General features: G+C 37.6%; 2 protein-coding genes across 5 annotated transcripts; one reads left to right on the top strand and one right to left on the bottom strand.

Annotated features, from left to right (window-relative positions):
• Positions 1-269: 269 nt before the first annotated feature.
• Positions 270-6964, bottom strand: nudt15 (nudix (nucleoside diphosphate linked moiety X)-type motif 15). 4 transcript variants are annotated; one of them, XM_082190080.1, is made up of 5 exons: positions 4755-4929; positions 4569-4658; positions 3859-4035; positions 3494-3690; positions 270-1119 (listed from the first exon to the last, which is right to left on the bottom strand). In XM_082190080.1, exons 3-5 carry the CDS (start codon positions 4023-4025, stop codon positions 1016-1018), a joined length of 468 nt encoding a protein of 155 aa, XP_082046206.1. In that variant the 5' UTR covers positions 4026-4035; positions 4569-4658; positions 4755-4929; the 3' UTR covers positions 270-1015. The 4 variants fall into 4 exon arrangements, with proteins under 4 accessions (XP_082046206.1, XP_082046205.1, XP_082046208.1 ...); XM_082190079.1 differs by lacking the exons at positions 4569-4658; positions 4755-4929 and adding an exon at positions 6759-6964; XM_082190082.1 differs by lacking the exons at positions 4569-4658; positions 4755-4929 and adding an exon at positions 6018-6055.
• Positions 4985-16152, top strand: sucla2 (succinate-CoA ligase ADP-forming subunit beta). Its single transcript, XM_082190075.1, has 11 exons — positions 4985-5141; positions 7005-7200; positions 8999-9098; positions 9193-9355; positions 9581-9709; positions 9807-9945; positions 10567-10728; positions 11471-11613; positions 13345-13465; positions 13928-14016; positions 15312-16152. The coding sequence occupies exons 1-11, from the start codon at positions 5058-5060 to the stop codon at positions 15384-15386; spliced, it is 1401 nt and encodes a 466-aa protein (XP_082046201.1). The 5' UTR covers positions 4985-5057; the 3' UTR covers positions 15387-16152.
• Positions 16153-19805: the final 3653 nt, after the last annotated feature.

Raw genomic sequence — 19805 nt, 5'->3', positions numbered from 1 at the left:
CCCGGATTCAGACTGTATATACATCAGTGAACGGGAAGGGGGCGCTGTTTCCACCAACCTTTTAATAAAGTTGAAAATATACCTGTAATGAATGTAATGCCTACATGAAAAGCACGATAATATAATATAATATAATATAATATAATATAATATAATATAATATAATATAATATAATATAATATAATATAATATAATATAATATAATATAATATAATATAATAATCAGTTTAGGGCATGGTTTAAAAAAAAAAGACTGTCCAACCCAACATCATAAAACAAGCAGGTAATGTTTATGTGGAAATAATATGTTATGAAATCCTTGCAGTAAGATTACATTATGAAAAGGGTGTTGACTGATAGGAAGTTCTGGGAACGGTTAGAGCAAGTTATGATGACATATTGGTAACACTTTACAATAAAATTACATTCATTATTAATATAGGTTTATACTGTAAATATACATTTTTCAATGTTAATTCATACTTGCTTATAAAAAACTAATTTTAACTATATACAACCTGAAATGTTAAAATGTATATGTAGAAATTAAATTAATTTTCAACCAAATTATTAAATGCTGTAAAAGTATTGCTCTTGTTAGTTCATGAATCCTAATGCACTCACTAATGTTAACAAATTACACCTTATTGTAAACTGTTACCTAAATATTTTAGTGTAACTTTATCCATGACAAATGCTCTATAGACACTTTACCAGCGTGACGAAATAAATAAATGACTGATAAGCCTTAATAGCCTTGATATAATTTAGTACACGTGTGTTCAATAAAATCATTACTTGGAATAGGCTATTGACAAGCTGGAATGATATTCAGTAATGACTTATACATAACAATCAATCTGGAAGTACAGCATGTCCATCTTACTACTTAAGGTCAGGGCACAAGCTCAAAATGAGCAAGAAAAGGCCTAAGGTGAATTCAGTTCACCTGGACCTGAATCAGATAAAGCCAGGGAGTGATCAGATTGATTTCTTAATTACAGAAAATCCCTTTTAACCCTCTCTGAATGGCTGGAAGTCCTGCTGTCTCAGGTTGGCCAATGGCAAGAACAGCTGCTCTTCTGGCGGAAAATCCTCCCAGCGCCTCCATGTCCAACCTGAAAAACCAATAACTTATGAATCTGACTCTTTTAATATAATACTGCAGCAATATTCAGATGTGTTTGCTTGACATTCAGGAACTTTAAGATATAGTCTAATAATTAAAAATGACTCACTAATTCTTCGGTATTATCTACAATGATTTCACAACACATTAAATGATGTGTAATACTAAATGAACTCATTTCTATTCAAAAGGTCACTACTTACTCATAACATAACAATTCAAGCATTGTTTTATACAATGCATGGCTACATGTAAACATTGGCACTTGGCAGCAAACCTAACTGTAGATTTACTCAGTTATATGTAGGTATTCTGGCCAAAAAGCCCCCATTTAGATTTTTTCAGATTTTAGATTTAGACTTAGTAAAATTTAGAGACTATAACCAACATGTAAAGTGACCAATCATTGTTTGTTTTTAAGTGCCCCGATTAAGCGATTAAAGATTCCTAATTTTGTTTTGGAAGTCTCCTACAATAAGTTTACATCAGTGCTGCGTTCCAGTCCACTTTTAGACACGCACTTGCGAACTTCCCTAAGCACTTCCCCTCGGGGGAATCCCTGCCGCCATTTTGAAGTGCGTTCCACTTCGTGAAGTGGACGAGGGAAGTTTATATGGACAGACCCTCGTTCCCTCGATTTTGACCGAGGGAACGAGTCTGCTTCAAATGTACACTTCAGGCACCTATATGTCCCACAATGCAGTACGATTGTGACGTCACCACATATCTCGTCTAATCACCACCACACAGACAACTCTATGATATATTAATTATAATGTTTTACATTTAAAACAACCCAAACACACCTATAAACATTTGGATGCTGCATTAAACAAATTATTAAAGGGGAAAAAATGTAAATAATAAATCAACTCCACAGCTGATTCCAAGTGATCAAGGGCTTAGGACGTTCCAGTTCAGCCCATTGCATTTTCCGCCAGTAGTGGGCACTCGCAATGACGTACATCCGAGTGAACGAGACGAAGGGAAGTTAGCGAGTGAAGGGCATGACAATTTTGGACTGGAACGCAGCACTGGTTTACATGCATCATAGCCTACTCTGCTCTGATTGGTCAGATGGCTCAGTCTGTTCTGATTGGTCTACTGCTTTTACAACATGTGTCAGAAACGAAACACCATTACCATATCTGAATTTCAGGTCCGGAGCATCCACACACAGTGATACAAACCGTAACAATGGCGTCGGTTTTACCGTATCGATTTGAGCTTAAGTCCTTTATACTTTGGAAGTGCATGCAAAGTGGATTTACTTTCGCAGCGCAGAAAATAGCATGTTCTCAATAAGTGTCAATAACACTTATCAAACTACAGTGTTTGAGGGCGCGTGAAAGTAGACATTGTTCACGGGCAGCCAATAAAGACCATAAGCTGGTATTATGCAAATTTGTTACAAACCTACGTAGGCTTGTGCCGGAAGTAAGGCTGGAATTACTGACGACTCGTTTCAGCAGTTCAGAATCAGTTCTTTCTTTTGGGAGACAATGGCTGTGTCTGAAATTCACCCCTATCCTCTTAAATAGGGCACTATTTGAGGGGACAGCCATTTGTAGTGGGGTCCGAAACCATAGTGGACGTTATAGAGTGCACTCATTTTAAACCATAATGCACTGCAATAACGAGTGTACAACTGATGTACACTCAACAGCTAGAGCAGGGTTTCTCAACTCTGGCCTTCGAGGTCCACTTTCCTGCAGAGTTTGGCTTTAACCCTAATCACACACACCTGAACAAGCTAGGTCAAGGTCTTCAGGATTACTAGACAGTTATGGGCAGTTGAGGTTGAGCTAAATTCTCAAAGACAGGGGACCTCGAGGGCCAGAGAATACCCATAATGCACACCAGAAGATGGCGCCTGCAATCATCCATCCAACAATTTTCCAAACCACTGGGTACAGTGTAATATCATTCAAGTATAAATTGATTGAGAAACTGATTTTTCTCAACACAGCTAATCGAACACAGCTAATAACTTTGATCTTTAAAACTTTACAGACCTTTTACATTCATATTTTACAAACAGCTATATATTACACACTACATTAAAGGTAATATCAGAAAAAGCATAACAGGGGCACTTTAAATAATAGTTTGTCTAACATATGTTTTTAATAACAAAAACATGCATTTAAGCCTTCAATTATTGTAGCTATATTAAATAAAAGTTTTTAATACTTGCTCAAAACTACTAAAACATGTTGTAATGGTGACTGCCAAGCTGGCGTGAGACAGACAATAGTCTCTCACATGACAGATTTTCATCACGATCATATTAAATGATCTGTGGGTGGGCCATCTGGGGCTGAGACTACACAGGCTATAACACATTCAAAGGAACAATTTACCTTCATTTTTCTCTGGCTCCAAATTAACTGGTTCGGCTGAGAAAGACCTGTCCAGTTCTCCCTGCATGAAGATTGTGATATAATGGTAGTTTTCTTCCAGTCTGATGGAGTTGACGACGGATACAAAGCGAATGTTCTTCAGACGGACACCAGCTTCCTCCATCACCTCTCTCTGGGCACACTGCTCCCACGTTTCTCTGATAAGTGAAATTCATTTGCAAGCAACCCATGTGGATAAATGCATTAGCACACAAGAACACATAAAGTTAACATGAATAAGCAGGACTTATTAAGGAACATAAATGTCTTTCTAATTTGATACTGTGATGTGTTTGCTTAACATTAGGCCAGTCCAGTAAACTCACCCGAATTCAATGTGACCTCCTGGTAATTGGTAGGTGCCTTTCCCAACTATAGTTTTTCTTTTTCCTAACAGGACACATCCTGGTTTGGAGGAGTCTGTCACAAGAACCCCAAGTCCCACTCCAGGACGTTTGAGGAAGGGTTTTTCATTTTGAACAGCCTCAGACATTGAATTTAAACTGTAATGAAACACACTAACTGTTAAATAGCTGTAGTAAAAATGTTGTCAGTTGAATCTCTACAATTAATTCTGATTTCTGAAGGATCATGTGACCATGAAGACTGCAGTATTGGCTGCTAAAAATGAAGCTTTGCTGTCACAGGGATAGCATTAAAAACATTTAAAAATGGGAATTATTCCACACAATTGAACTTATTAGTGTAAACAATCACTATTTTTATTTTTTACAGAGTAAAATTGTGCTTTTTTAAATTTAGACATCAAGATATCTTGAGAAAAGGATGGAAGATCCATGAATGTGTACAAATGACTGATAATCATGCACAATTAAAATGATGGATATTATAGAAACTCATATTTAGGCAATTATTGTTGTCTTTCTGCTATAGTTTGATAAAAGCCATACCTAGAACTTAAGTAGATGAAGGTGGATGAAAAATGTATAGATCTGCTTAATTGTCACATGTAATCTTTGAATGAATCAGGTCAATAATTCAATAACTTGTCACAACACACAAAAAAGACACTCACGTGCTGCCATCTACTGGCGTAAGAATGTAAACGGCAGAAAGAGTCGTGAGAGCGGACTGAAAAGATTCGAGTCACTGATATGACTCAAAACTAGTGAGAGAATGAAGAACACGTACAATGCTGGGTATCGGCATGAGCATAAAGCAACACTGCTTTAGTGCAAACCACATCATAGTCTAAACTTACCTATCTTACTTAGTAGATTAATCTCGTAATAGATAGCATGTGTTTTACGACCTGGCTCGTGACGTTCGTGGTCTGTGAGATGTACAAATGGTATCAAATCATCTTCATTCCCAAAAGAAATCAGATCTTTGTCACAATCAATCAACACACATCATAAACTGATTTGAAAAGCTTTGGCTCATGTCATGAGGAAGGAAATAACCAGGCGCGATCCTCGAAGCGCAGTTGCGCAGTTGACGTACGTTCTAACGCAGGCGCGTCCAGTCATTTGTTTTCTGCTGCGCTGCTTGTACACAGAGCAACATGGCGACGTCCCTGATCTGTGGCCGGTTGTCCGCTGGACTGAGGAATTCCGGCTCCAGGACGACTTTAAGCTCGGCAGCTAAGGTCAGTTTTACGTACACACATCAGATAACTATATCCGATTGTCGTTTTAGTAGTGGCTTGCTTTTTTGGTCACTTTCAATGACACCAAATGGGCGATTCTCCTTTGACATTAGCCTTGAGGCTAGCTGTCTGTCATTATTAGGAATGCTTAGGTGAGCAAGTCTATTCATTCTCCTTTGATTGGATGTTCTTTTGTTGTTTGACCAGATTCACGTTAAAATATCTGGGATTTTAGTGTGTATACACACTGTAACGTTGCATGTCATCTGGGTTTACTAGTTAACTTTGACCTACATGGACAGAGCCTGTTTTGTTTCACTTCAGTGTATCTGTTAAAATGTTGTGCCGTCGGTTAATAAAGTTAACTCCTGAACAACTGAGAACTGCAATTGTGCCTGTTATATTGAACAAAATTCTAAATGTAAACCTTGCTGAATCATAAATTTGTAGAGATTAAGAATCTTATGTCTTCTGTTTGGTCATTGGAAGGTTGTACCCTTGAGTAAGACACCCATGTACGTTAATTCCCTATTTGTATTGTGCTGTGGAGCCCAGCAAATTATGAATTAGTAATGAATTAACCCATTAAGGATCTCTATATTGCTGGTGCAGACAGTCTTTTAAAAGGTATTATGATCCCACATTTCCTAATGTCGCTCTTGTTGAAAGGCTCTTGACTTTACTCTGTTCCTTTTAAAATCCTTTACATAAAAACATGGATAATAAAGATAATCACTCATTTTTGCGTTTTACAGATTAAAATGGTATGGTTTTATTGTTTTAAATTTAGGCATCAAGATAAATTAGGAAGAGGGTGTGAGAATCCTTAAAGGGATAGTTCACCCAAAAATTTAAATTCTGTCAGTAATTACTCACCCTCATGTTGTTCCAACCCCGTAAAACTTTCGTTCATCCTGGGAACACAAATTAAGATATTTATTGATTAAATCAAAAAGCAGCGCATCTGGGTTGTACGTCAGAACGTAGGCTCACTATTGGCCGATTCTGGTCATGTGTGTGATGCTGGCCAATAGTGAGCCTACGTTCTGACGTACAACCCAGAAGCGCTGCGCTGTTACACTACACACACACAGAAGAAGAAAATGAATAGTTGAATAAAGTTGTTATTTTTGTTTGTTTTTGCGCACAAAAAGTATTCTCGTCGCTTGATAAACTTGTGGTTCGCCACTGTAGTCACTTGGACTATTTTAAACATTGTCTTTACTTACTTTCTGGGCCGGCAAGTTTCAATAACATAGAAGCCTATGGAGGAGTGATCCAGATCTCAGATTTAATCAAAAATATCTTAATTTGTGTTCCGAAGATGAACGAAAGTCTTACGGGGTTGGAACAACATGAGGATGCGTAATTACTGACAGCATTTTCATTTTTGGGTGAACGAACCCTTTAATGTGTAAAAATGACTGATGGGTATGCACAATTCAAATTATGGATATTGTTAAATGTTGTACCAAGAAATTGACAAAGTTGAGGAAAATTAATAGATCTACTTAATTGTCAGTAATAATAATTTTTTATTTTTGTTGCGCCTTTCCAAAAATAAATCAGTTAGGTAAATGAATTCAATTATGATTCAATTGAATAAAAGCCACTCACTTGCTGCCGTCTACTGCCATATGGATGTAAACTGCAACGAGTCACTGTAAGAACCTTTTGTCTTGTAAATCAGAGATTTTCCCTAGTCTTGCTTCTGGTTGTGTAATATCGTTTCAGCAATACACAAAAGTACATGTTTGCAGGGTAAATACGACCATGGCTTTTTAGCAACAATATCCCTTGCAGTGTAACCCGGATTTCTATGTGGAGTTGGAATTAATTTGTATCTTTACATCCAATTACCAGGTGCTTGGTGGGACATCAGGTCTATTTGGTAACCATGGGAACCAGCCGTCCCCAATGCTGTCATTGCAGCAGCAGAGAAACCTTTCCCTGCATGAGTACATGAGCATCGGGCTGCTGAAGGAGGCGGGCATCTCTGTGCCCGCGGGTATGGTGGCCAACACACCTGACGAGGCTTATACTGCTGCCAAGCAGATCGGTAAGAACAGATGAACATATGCTGCTGGGCACTAATTGAGGAAAAACAAAACAATTATTCTTAAAGGGACTGCATAACTGTAGTTATGGAATATGCAGATTTATTTTATGTATTTTACACATTGGAATGGACTATTTTAGCACAGCATACTTAAATGCCGATGACGTGCACAGCTTACTTTCCGATCCACTGTGCTTTTGCGCAGGCCAGATTATGTTGTTTTGAACAGGACAGCCAGATTACCCTATTTTAAGGTCTTGAATGTGCTGTGTGTTTGTGTTTCAGCTGTTGTGCTGTTCTCAATCATTCTGCAGTCTAAACATAGATTTGTGCCACCTCTGGAGAATGTGGCTGCCCTAACCTTTAATCTGACTGTCAGCATATAGGCAGCGCCGACACAGACCCGTGATGGACAAGCAGTGCTGTTCGCTTGAATAAAGCAGGGTAGTGTGTCACAAGCATGGAGGAATTAGCTTTGGACTGAGAGACGTGCACAATAGAGAGCAGGTTTATATGACCTAACAGTCCAGATCTCGGTGTAATCTGGGTCTCAGAGCAGCATAAGCCTGGATTTTCTGGTACCAAATCAATATATTTCTAGCAAACGCAACAAACTGAGCATTCAGGGTTATAGAAAGTGAGAGCTTTTTATTTGCAAAATTGCAGCATTGACAAAGTTTGAAATATCCAAAATTTCACAATGTCCGATCAGTTGTAAAATGGTGTTTCGTGGGGCACTTCCTTTTTTCAGAGCTCCAACATGGTACAACTTTTAAAGTGTTAGTTCACCCAGAGCTGACATTTTTTCTGTCATTATTTACTCTGCCTGATGTTTTCTGAAACCCCTATAACAGATGTTCTTCTGTGGAACTCAAAAGACGTTCAACAGAATCTTCATGCCACTATTTTCCATACATTGAAAGCAAGTGCCAAAAAGGACTAAACTGCTCAAAAAAAAAAAAAATTGATGATAAATATAATAAAAACAGTAATATTGTGAAAAAATATTACAATTAAAAATAACTGTTTTCTATTTAAATGTATTTTAAAATGTAATTTATCCCAATGACAAAACTGAATTTTCAGCATCATTACTCCAGTCTTCAGTGTCACATGATCCTTCAGAAATCTTTCTAATATGCTGATTTGTTGCTCAAGAAACATTTCTTATTATTGTTTAAAAAAAAATTGTGCTGTCACTTTTATCAATTTAATACATCCTTCCTGAATAAAAGTATTAATTGTAAAAAAAAAAAACCAGTCCTGAAATTCAAGCCATTGTTCAGGAAAAGAGCAGTGTAACATCTCCTTGTTAGGAACAAAATGAACTTTTTTATTAGTATATTTGTGTTAATAAAATATATAATTCTGTCTGTTTATTGAAAAGAGAGCTTGTAAAGTTACAAATCCCAGTAGATATTGTATAAAACTCCACCTTATTGTTCCAAGCAGGTTAATCATTCTCATTGGCGTCGTAAGTCTGTTGTTTTCACCCTGTTTATGCAGTTTAAATCCTTGTAAATCAAAACTTACATTACAAGCGTTACATTGATCAAACAATCAGGTCCAGCAGCCTTGCTTAAGCCTGCTCTGTGTGTGTGTACAGCAGCTCACTTTTAGAGACTGGAGGTAATTACAGAGTGACTCATTGGCTGAGGATGCAGCAGTTGTGTACTGGATCTTTCATCTGTCAATTTCATTTATCTTTGTTTGTTTGCTAATTTCCTTTGTGCATGGCCATATGTTTTTGTCAAGGTTTTTTTCTTCTCATTATTGTTTACTCTTTCTCTTTTCTCAGGCTCTAAAGACCTGGTGGTAAAAGCCCAAGTGTTGGCGGGTGGTCGAGGCAAAGGCACTTTTGAGGGAGGATTTAAGGGCGGAGTCAGAATAGTTTACTCGTGAGTGTTGGTGCCGACACAATTGTTCAATGCTTTTGCTTTATTACATTTCCGATCTCATCTCTTTGTCTTCTCACCCTCTATGTGTCTGCAGGCCAGAGGAAGCGAGGGATATCTCCTCTAAGATGATTGGCAAGAAGCTGTTCACTAAGCAGACAGGAGAGGCAGGGCGCATCTGTAACCAAGTGTTTATCTGTGAGCGCAGATACCCACGCAGAGAGTATTATTTTGCCATCACCATGGAGAGGTCTTTCCAGGTGAGAGGTCACACTTTGTCAATAATACTGTGTGGTTTATCTATGAAATTGCTTTTCATATGATAACATTCAAGTACAAAGTATTTTAATAACAAGCATTAAAAAAATGACATCACCGCTTCACATGCTGCAGTAAGCAGAGTGGCCAGTAGAGGTCAACTTTTACTCATGTCGTGACCTGAAATGGCTTAAATGATCACATGGGTTCTACTCAACCTCCTACAGGGCCCCGTGCTGATTGGCAGTTCTCAGGGGGGCGTGAACATTGAGGATGTGGCTGCAGAGAATCCTGATGCTATTGTGAAAGAGCCTATTGATATCGTACAGGGAATAAAGATGGATCAGGCTATTAAGGTGAGATGCAGAGTATGATATAGCTCTGCACTGCAAGACAGTGCCCACAATGGCTTCTACATGAAAAATGTTTTTGTTCTCTTTTTCTCGCTCTCAGGTGGCAGAGAAGATGGGTTTCCCCGCTGCATTGATCAATGAAGCTGCAGAAAACATGTTGAAACTCTATGATGTGTTCATCAAGTATGATGCATCTATGTTGGAGATCAACCCAATGGTGGAGGATGCATCTGGCATTGGTACCTTAAAGTAGACGACCTGCACTTTAGACCATTATGCATACATTAAACAACCCCATCCTAGGGTTGCACAATATATCAGGGGGAGGAAAAAAAACATATACATGTAACAACAATAAATGATGCATAATTACATGCAACTAACCCTAAACCACACCCTAATCCTAACCATAACCCTATAGTAAGTGCATCTAGTTAATTAATATTACACAGACCTTAAATGTATAAAACACTAAAACAAGGACACCTTAAAATAAAGTATATCTTAACATTTTTGGTTACACTATTTTAAGGTGACATAGTTACATTGTAATTACTCAAATAAGTACTAAATAATATTAATTAACTACATGTACTTATAGAGTTAGGCTTAGTTACTTGTAATTATACATAATTTACCGTTACTATAGTAAGTACATGTACCGTAGTAACGTGTAACTACGTCACCTTTAAATAAAGTGTTACCAAATTATTTTTTATTAAATACTTAATTTTTTTTATTTCACAGTGCAGTAGTATTACAATATATTTCTTACTGTTTCATAATTTTATTTAACATGAAATCCATAACCAGGCCCACAGAGTTATGCATTCATCGAAATCTTCATCTATGCTTTGCAGTGATGTGTATGGATGCCAAGATCAACTTTGACACAAATGCTGCCTTTAGACAGAAGAAAGTGTTCGAAATGCGAGACTGGAGCCAGGAGGACGTCAGAGACAGACAGGCAGCCAAAGCAGACCTCAACTACATCGGCCTAGATGGCACTATTGGCTGCCTGGGTCAGTACAAAAACCCTCAACCCTCCATTAGCACTGCTACTTGGGCGGAGTGATTAGCGCAACACCTGAAAAGCACCATTGTTACTTCCGTCAACAAAACCAACGTGACTCTAACTCTGAGCGAACTCTCTGCTCCTCACCACGGGGCTTCTCAGCTGCTGCGCAAATCACTCCGCAGAAGTAGCAGTGCTTCGCCTTCTGAGAATATAGTTCCCAGTATGTATACGGTTAGAAGATGGCTGTGTCTCATGTGACCTTGTTATTTGTACACGCTGTGACTATACAAATCACAACATGTAAATTGGAAAATGTTGGCGTTATTTTGTCATTTATTGGGAGCAGTAGGCTAGCTGGAGCCGTTTACCTCTAGTATTTGTGCTAAGCTAGGCTAGCAGTGGGTGCGTCAGACAGAGTTACGGCACACACAGAGATGAGAAGGGTATGTATGGACTTATCTAACTCTGGGGGATACGGTGAAAAGCTTAATAAGTCCCAAAAAGTCGGCGTGTTCCTTTAAAGCAATAATACCGGTAACTACATAGTAATATATATCATTATCGTGAAATAAAATGACTGATATCGTGGTATAAGATTGGTCATATCTTCGACCCCTAGGTTTATATTAAATTCTGCACTTTTAGTCAATTATTCTGTTTAGATGTGATTTGTACCAATTTTACTAGTTTATTAGATTGAATATGTGTATGTATAAATCTATTCATGTGATGTCACCTGTGTTTAGTCAATGGGGCTGGACTCGCTATGGCAACCATGGACATTATTAAACTGCATGGTGGAACACCCGCTAACTTCCTGGATGTTGGAGGCGGAGCCACTGCACAGCAGGTGACGGAGGCCTTCAAGCTCATCACTTCTGATAAAAAGGTAATGTCATGGTCAAGGGAGGCAGTGCTGTGTTGCATTAGCTTCTTTTTTTGCCCACTCTCTTATTAGTGGTGCAAGTCTCACTGTTATTGTCACTGAATGATTTATATATTTTGTGGAGCAAGACACTCGGGCTATAAAACAGAGAAAAAAAATGCATATGCTTATTAGGGACACAAGCTACAGTTGTGGTCAGAATTAATGGCACCCCTGGTAAATATGATCAATATCTGCATTGGTTATCCTTTTGATCTTTCATTCAAAAATGTGCAAAAATCGAACCTTTCATTGAAGTAAAAGAATTTAAAGTGTGTATGGGGGGGGAGGAATCACATTATGAAATAAATGTTTTTCTCCAAAACACGCTGGCCATGATTATTGGCACCCTTTTATTAAATACTTTTTGCCAAGATAACAGCTCTGAGTTTTCTCCTATAATGCCTGATGAGTTTGGAGAACACCTGACAAGATCTCTCCAGATCCTTCAGATTCCCAGATCCATGTTGGCGCTTCTTCTCTTCAGTTCACTCCACTCATCAGGTCAGGGAACTGGGACGGTCATGGCAGAAGCTTCATTTTGTGCTCCGCAACACATTTTTGTGTTGATTTTGATGTTTGTTTTGGATCGTTGTCCTGATAGAAGATCCGACCACGTCCCATTATAAGATTTCTAGCAGAAGCCGTCAGGTTTTGATTTTGAACACATGGGGTACTTTTTTATCCTTGTGTGCTTCAAACCCATCTAGCGTGTTTAATGAAAAAGCTCTTTTTTTAGTTTCATCTGTCCACAGAACCCTGTGCCGTTTGAAGTTCCAGTCGTGTCTGACAACAGTTTGTTTTTGGATGAGCGAGGAGGATGTGGGGATGTAGGGGTTGTTTGATGTTTTTTTTTGGGAGGCTTCTGACCCCAAGACTCAACTAATCTCTGCAATTCTCCATCTGTGATCCTTGAAGAGTCTTTGGCCACTCAAACTCTCCTCCTCACCGTGCATTAAGATAATATAGACACATGTCCTCTTCCTGGCAGATTCGTAACATCTGTAGTTGATTGGAACTTCTTAATTATTGCCCTGATGGTCAAAATGGGGATTTTCAATTCTTTAGCTATTTTCTTACAGCCACTTTCTATTTTGTGATGCTCAACAATCTTTTGATGCACATCAGAACTATATTCTTTGGTTTTACTCATTGTGATGGATGATTAAGGGAATTTGGCCTTTGTTTCTCATAAACTCCTGTGAAACAAGAAGTCATAGCTAGACAATTTCATGTTCCTAGTCACCCTGGTGTGCTAAATATTAATGGGAATATACTTCAGAGATATTTTACTCGTAAAAAATTCTAGGGGTGCCAATAATTGTGGCCAACGTGTTTTGGAGAAAAACATTTAGTTCGTAATGTGATTTTCCCCCCCACTTTCAATTCTTTTACTTCAATGAAAGGTTAGATTTTTGCAATTTTTTTTGAATGAATGATCAAAAGGATAAACAATGCAGATTTATTTTTTACAGCCATTTTTGATCATATTTACCAGGGGTGCCAATAATTCAGACCACAACTGTATATTTAGGGTCCATATTATCATAGATATTTGGGGGGTAACCACCTTGCAACAGTCTATCAACCACATAGGAACGCCCTAAAAACTACTTGCAACCACACCTTAGAAACCACACATCACCAGTTTTTTTTCAGGAAAATTCTAAATCTATGTTGTTTTCTTTCTAACAGGTCCAAGCTATTTTGGTGAACATCTTTGGTGGCATCATGCGGTGTGATGTCATCGCACAGGGCATTATCATGGCCGTCACTGATTTAGAACTGAGAATCCCCATCGTAGTGCGGTTACAAGGTGAGAGAGACCGAATTTCACACTGTGATTATTATTGATGGTGCGGATGACTTTGATCAATGGAGAGGTGGAGGGAAGGTTTGAAACCCATTAAAAATGTTTTTCAGCACCCATACTTTATTTAAAAGGGTCTGATCTGAAAAATGTCATCATGTTATCAATTTAACTCATAAGAACAAGCACTTCAAGTAGATTCGATTCACATGAACATGAAACAAAGGCTTATCAGAGCTGTGGCCAAGCAGTTTGCGTACATACCCTCCAAGAGCAGGATTGGACACCCCTGATCTATATCAATAAAAAGCTGGGAAAAAAAACCCAGAACGTCTGAGAGAGGAAACATTGACAGAAGGGTGACAGAAAGAAAAAAGGTGTCTGGAAAGGGATATCTGTGCAGGTGGCTCATGTTTTCATGCCTTTCTTGCCTTCATCTCACTCTCATCACGCTTGTCTGATCTCCAGGAACAAGAGTGGACGATGCCAAGGCTCTGATCGCTGCCAGTCCTCTGAAGATCCTGGCCTGTGATGATCTGGACGAGGCGGCCAAAATGGTTCGTTACTCTTATTTATGCATGTATATGGACAAGTCGAAACTGACAAGGAATGGAAAATTGAGAAGAATATGCACATCATGGTTCAGGAATCAAATTGATAGTCTAAGTCATTCAACTAAAAATTTAAAATCTGTCATCATTTAGGCTACATTCACACTGCGAGCCTTAGTGCTCAATTCCGATTTACTGCGCAGATCAGATTTTTTTTGTACAGCTGTTCACATTGTTGAACCGATCATGGTCCTGGACTGACCCGCATGCGCAAAAAAACGATAAAAAGACGTCACGCAGCATACTGTCATACGGAAGTAAACACGGAGAACATTGAAGTACACATTTATTTATTGTCTTATATGCTGCGGAAGCCAGCGAATTTATGCGCAGGCAATATAAAAATGCTAAAAAAGAGAGCAGAGTTTTTAAACATTTATGATACGAGCCCTCATGTTTTGCTTGTAGAGCTGTAACTAATACTTATGAGTTCTGACACATCACTGTCCTTCACTGACTTCCTTTCACAACTGTCTTGATTACTTCAACTGTGTAAAATCTGACTCCCATTAGTGCAGAATTGTAATGAATCTAGAGTGACGTAAAAGTCGCATTAGTTCCAATTTGACTCTTCAGACTGAGGTCGCATTGCAAAACATCTGACCTGTGTCGAATTTAGGTCCACATATGGAAGTGGCTCAAGTCGGAATTGAAATGATCAGGTTCCATGTGACAAAAAAATCGGATTTGGGCCACATTTGTCTGCAGTTTGAATGTAGCCTTAGTCAACCTTCTTCAGGCATTTCTAAGTCACTTATTCTTGAGTGATGTGACAAACTTCCCATAATTTTACATGCCATTAATGTAAAAATGGCAACACGTGCAAGAAAAAATAACACTTTACAATAAGGTTCAATTCGTTGATTGTAGTTAATGCATTAGGTTTCATGAACTAACATTTGACTACGTTTACATGTGCACCAATAAGGTCTTAATCCCAGTAAGATGTTTAGGTGGCACAAGCACAACCTTTTCACAGTTTCATTATTATTTCATCATTTCAACTGTGGTTATTTCTACTGCCATTATTCACCATTATTGAATGCGGAACCACAGCATGACCTGACATTGACAGCCAAGCAGAATTTGATATTTTTAACGTACCATTACATAGAGCTTTTTTTATGCCACAGCAGAATCATCAAAATGAGAAACAGCTTGAATTGTTTTTTGCTCTATGGTAGGACACTGTGTTATATTTTAGCTGATCATAATTACCATATCTTTCTCTTTTTCTCTAGGTTGTGAAGCTTTCTGAAATTGTATCATTGGCCAAAGAGGCCCAGGTTGATGTCAAGTTCCAGCTGCCCATCTAACAGAACAGACCCACAAGTCACCTCACTATTCAAACCATCTTATATGAACTGAATCTAAACCCACCACCTGATCTTGTCTCATCTCAGACCTCCAATAGTGTTCTCCACAATCCAGTGTCCTGCTGAAGCTTCTGTCAGCTCTCGTTTCTGTCTCTTGGTGGTTCTCTGTGCATTCTGTTTCATCAGTGCTTTCAGTTTGTAAAAGCACACGTGTTTCTGCATGGCGCCACTTTCATTTCATCCGATCAACCTCATCCAGTGCAGAGCCCATCAAATCAGTCCACTAACATACTGTTAAGGGTTTTTTGGTTCCATTGGTTTAAATCGGCTCATTGTTACTGCCTACTGCTTTTTGTGTTGTCAATGTTATTGTTTGCTTGATTTCATAAGTGGAGGATGTATTTATGTGGGACTGTATTTATACTGTTGAAATGTACATGGAGAGATGATTCTGTTGAAATAGAATGTCTCTGACACACTGGTACTATTGCCACATATATACACACACACACACAAAGTATCATTAAAAGAAAATCCTATCCCCTATTTTTTCCTTCCTCTCTCCCTCGCCTTGTGTTTTTCGGCGGGAGTGTGTGTGTCGATGTAGGATGTCATCTCTGTTCTCCTGAAGAGAAATACACCATTTCCCTTTTTAAGCAAACGCACAAGCACTCACAGGGAATATGTGTGTTATTGGTGTTCTCTCAGTCTGACATGGAGCCATCGGTGCAGCGGAAGCAGAAAACAATAAAAATACTCAAGCGTCTCCGAGGGTTATGTTTACTTCTACTCAAAGGTTCTGTCACTGTCTTGAAATGTAGAACATGTACTTCTTTGGCAAAGTATGTCCCTTGAATCATCTTTCATGCTAGAGTGGGTCCTGTGGTGAGAATTCAACTTTCTAAGAAGGAAGTGTCTGGATGTGGCAGCTCACAGTTTGAGGTCTGTAATACCTCAACTATCCATTGGCAGTTGCTAAGCTGGTGCAGGACCCCCTTCCAAAGAAAAATCTTTGCTTATGGGCAAAATAGTATATATACCATATTTGATTGTTTTTAGTCAGTAACTTTTAGCTTGAACTGTTCCTTTAAGAGTCCTAAAAGTAATCGTCACTCATACACGCATACACTCAAATAAATAAATAATTAGGCCTAAATTATGTATTTGAATTGCATATTACATTTCCATCCATTTGGATTACATGTTTTTAACAAACTAATAAATGCATATTTGTCAAGTCACCTTTATTTAAATAGCGCTTTACACAATACAGATTGTTTAAATGCAGCTTTAAAATGATAACAGAAAATAATGCATTTCGGCTGTTGTTCAGTTGAAGCCAGTTCAGTGTTGATTCACTTCCATTGTAAAGATCATCAATTATTAAATCAGTTAATTTAATAAAGCAGTTCTGCAAAAAAAGTGTCACTGTCCAGCTCAGTTCAGATCTCACACAGCAGCGTCAGTACAGTCAGATCTGTAATATTGTTGAATATTAAGTGTTTTTTCAGTCATAAATAAATTAAACTGATAAGAAACAGGTACGGTTTCTGTATTAGTATTATTAAACTAACTGGGTTTTACATACACAATAACCAGGTTTATATATCTATCAATAAATCCAGTTTGTTTTAATCTCATACATTTTAGCTAATTCAATATCGCTTGTTCCCCAGAAAGCCATATTCTAACTATGTTCATACTTTTTGACTAAATTTAATTTTCACAATGAACAGATTTATGCTGATTCTAAATGATTTGAAATTTTCATGCATGCAATATATACGATTATTTAAATAAAATCAAAGGTGCAAATAGTTAAACTTTAAAATAAATCTTACCCATTTAATTTATGTATGAATGACAAATAATCATAACATTAAGTTTATAGGTTGTTAAAACTGTAATCCAAACGGGTGGACATTTTATTTGCGTTTTAAATACCTAAATCTTACATTTAGGCCAAAAACATTTTTTTAAATTTAAAATGTAAAAAAATGTTGCTTGCAAAACTATTTCCACTTCTTTGATTATGTTTTAGTGTTGATTTGAAATGAGTTGAAATGTTTTTGACGCACACTGTTCCGACAAGTGCTTGTGTGAGGATGAATCTGTCTTTAGGCCTGTTGCAAATGCATCATGCTTTAATTAAATTAAAACAATATATGTCTTTGCCAAGGGTGATTTGATGTACACCAACCTATTAAAAAAATAACCAGTTGTAATGCAGTCTCAGATATGTGTTTTCATAATCCCTACAGACCCGGATGTGTTTGAATGTTTATGGGAAAATGTAAAACATGGGATCAGGCAAACTCATGTTGATATGTTCCCTCCTGTGAATAATCTGCAGCTCTGGATGTGAAGCGATGCTGCTCTGCTTCATATTTTTTATTTATGTCACACAGTGTTGGTCTCATATACTGTATCATTTCAGGTTCTCTCCTCCCTGCATGCCTTAGCCTATTGATTCTTCAAAAAGAATAAAAAAAGAATATAAAAAAAAAATAATTATTACTAGTTATGAAATGCAGTTAAAAACATGCTTGTTATAAGAAAATACCTTTAAAATAATTTTGAAAATCTTCTCTTTTTTTTATTTGTTGGCATAATCCTCACTAAATTGTGTTAGATCTGTGCAGGAAACAAGCAAAAAACATCTCAAATGTATTTTGAATTATGTTTTTAACATATTCAATTTGCAATGTTTAGAACTTTATTCAATACTATTCTTAATATCTTGACATTGCACTGATCTTGTTTTAAGGATTTTTTTTAATCCAAGGCTCTGGTGACCTCTTCTAGAGAAATATATACAATCTTACAATCACCATTTAGATTTGAGTTGTTTCAAGAATATCAGAGCGATGTAACAGGGATCAACAGAACTGTCTGGCCGTCTCATGAAATGCGTCTTTATAGCACGCATTGGTAACACTTTATTTTAAGGTGTCATTGTTACAGTGTAATTATGTATTTAAGTACTGAGTAATATTAAGCAACTACATGTACTTACTATAGGGTTAGGGTAGGATTAGTATTTGGTGGAGGGTTAGTTGCATGTAATTATGTATAATTTACTGTTATTACTATGGTAAGTACATGTAACATGTAACAAGGACAATGCAAAATAAAGTTTCCCACGCATTGTATTTATCGTGCAATTTATACGCGAAAATTTGTTTTTAGGTGCATATGATACGTGTGAACACACACATATTCAGTTGCAGAGAGAATGATTTAATCACAGAAGAGTTTCAGATTACACAACTGCTGTTTCTGAAAGTACTTAAGAAACTCACTTAATTAAAACAAGTGAAAAGCTAAATACATGCATCATTGCAAAAACTTGATTTGCAGAAGACTTGAGATTGTTTTGTTGGTCTCCTTTTACCAAACAATTTCCATCACCATAATTTAGTCATTACATGCATTTCAGTTGAAATGTAATACAGTTCTCTGCTGTTTAGAGGTAGGCCTATATATCTCTGTTGAAGCCAGTTGCTGGTATATTTAGCCTCCTTCCTCAATCGGTATCAAGTCAAGATTCACAATTCTCAGTGGAAATGAAATTTACATAATTTCCCACCATGCCGCAGGCTTGTTCACATTTACCTGTTTATTTTTGGTGGAGTGGGGCCTCTGAATGTTTTCTTGCAGTGCTGAGGCTGAAATTATCCTCAGCTTTAGGAGGAGAACCTCTTCACATGCATGTGAACTCACTGGAAATAAGTTGAAATGACAATCAGGAAAAATATTTGGGGGAGATTTGCATTTGTCTGTGGGAACTTTTCACAAGGCAATTTGTGGATTTAAAACAATTCTATCATTCACCTCATTGCCCTATGAATTCATGAATGAATACATTCATTAAAATTTGCGGTATAACACGGAATGCTACAGAATTGAGCAAAATTTGGATAAATTAAAAGTAGGTCTGTAAACTTAATCAAAATGAATTATTATGGACTAGAGTCTGTGAATATTAAACCACAAAAATACTCCTATTTAAATATGAAGTCTGCTTGTTCTGCGTGTCTGTGTGAATGAGCGACAGTTTCATCTACAATATATTCAAGGATGTTGCGCTTGTGGCGTTTTCAGCATCTGCCATCTCAATGTATGCTATATGAGGACATGAACACATACCCTGCATGAACACTCATGAAGTGACTCCGGAGCTGAAGTCCATGAGTCTCTGGCCTTGTCCCAAATGGCACACTTCATCTGCACTTTAGGTCTCGTGGACATACAATGGCTGCCGCGTATCAAGGTTCTTCCCTGGCAGCCTTGTCTGTGTTTTCTTTGTTTCAGGTCTCTATGTTTGTCTTGTGTTTGAGCACATGACTCTGTCTTTGTTTGTTTGCCATGTGCTCCTCGTGTCCCATTCCTTGTTTCCGTTACCCCGCCCCCTTGTTT

This window comes from Leuciscus leuciscus (assembly GCF_965113295.1).
Source record: "Leuciscus leuciscus genome assembly, chromosome: 14".
In the NCBI taxonomy this organism is placed as follows: Eukaryota; Metazoa; Chordata; class Actinopteri; order Cypriniformes; family Leuciscidae; genus Leuciscus; species Leuciscus leuciscus.
This window is presented reverse-complemented; position numbering and strand designations above follow the sequence as displayed.

Coding starts and splice junctions, on each gene's coding strand:
- sucla2 (XM_082190075.1), top strand. CDS start 5,058: ATGGCGACGTCCCTGATCTGTGGCCGGTTGTCCGCTGGACTGAGGAAT. Junction 5,142..7,004: donor CTTTAAGCTCGGCAGCTAAG/GTCAGTTTTACG, acceptor TCCAATTACCAG/GTGCTTGGTGGGACATCAGG. Junction 11,614..13,344: donor TCATCACTTCTGATAAAAAG/GTAATGTCATGG, acceptor TCTTTCTAACAG/GTCCAAGCTATTTTGGTGAA.
- nudt15 (XM_082190079.1), bottom strand. CDS start 6,778: ATGGCAGTAGACGGCAGCAA. Junction 4,036..6,758: donor ATGGCAGTAGACGGCAGCAA/GTGAGTGGCTTT, acceptor GTTTCATTACAG/TTTAAATTCAATGTCTGAGG. Junction 3,691..3,858: donor GGAGGTCACATTGAATTCGG/GTGAGTTTACTG, acceptor TTCACTTATCAG/AGAAACGTGGGAGCAGTGTG.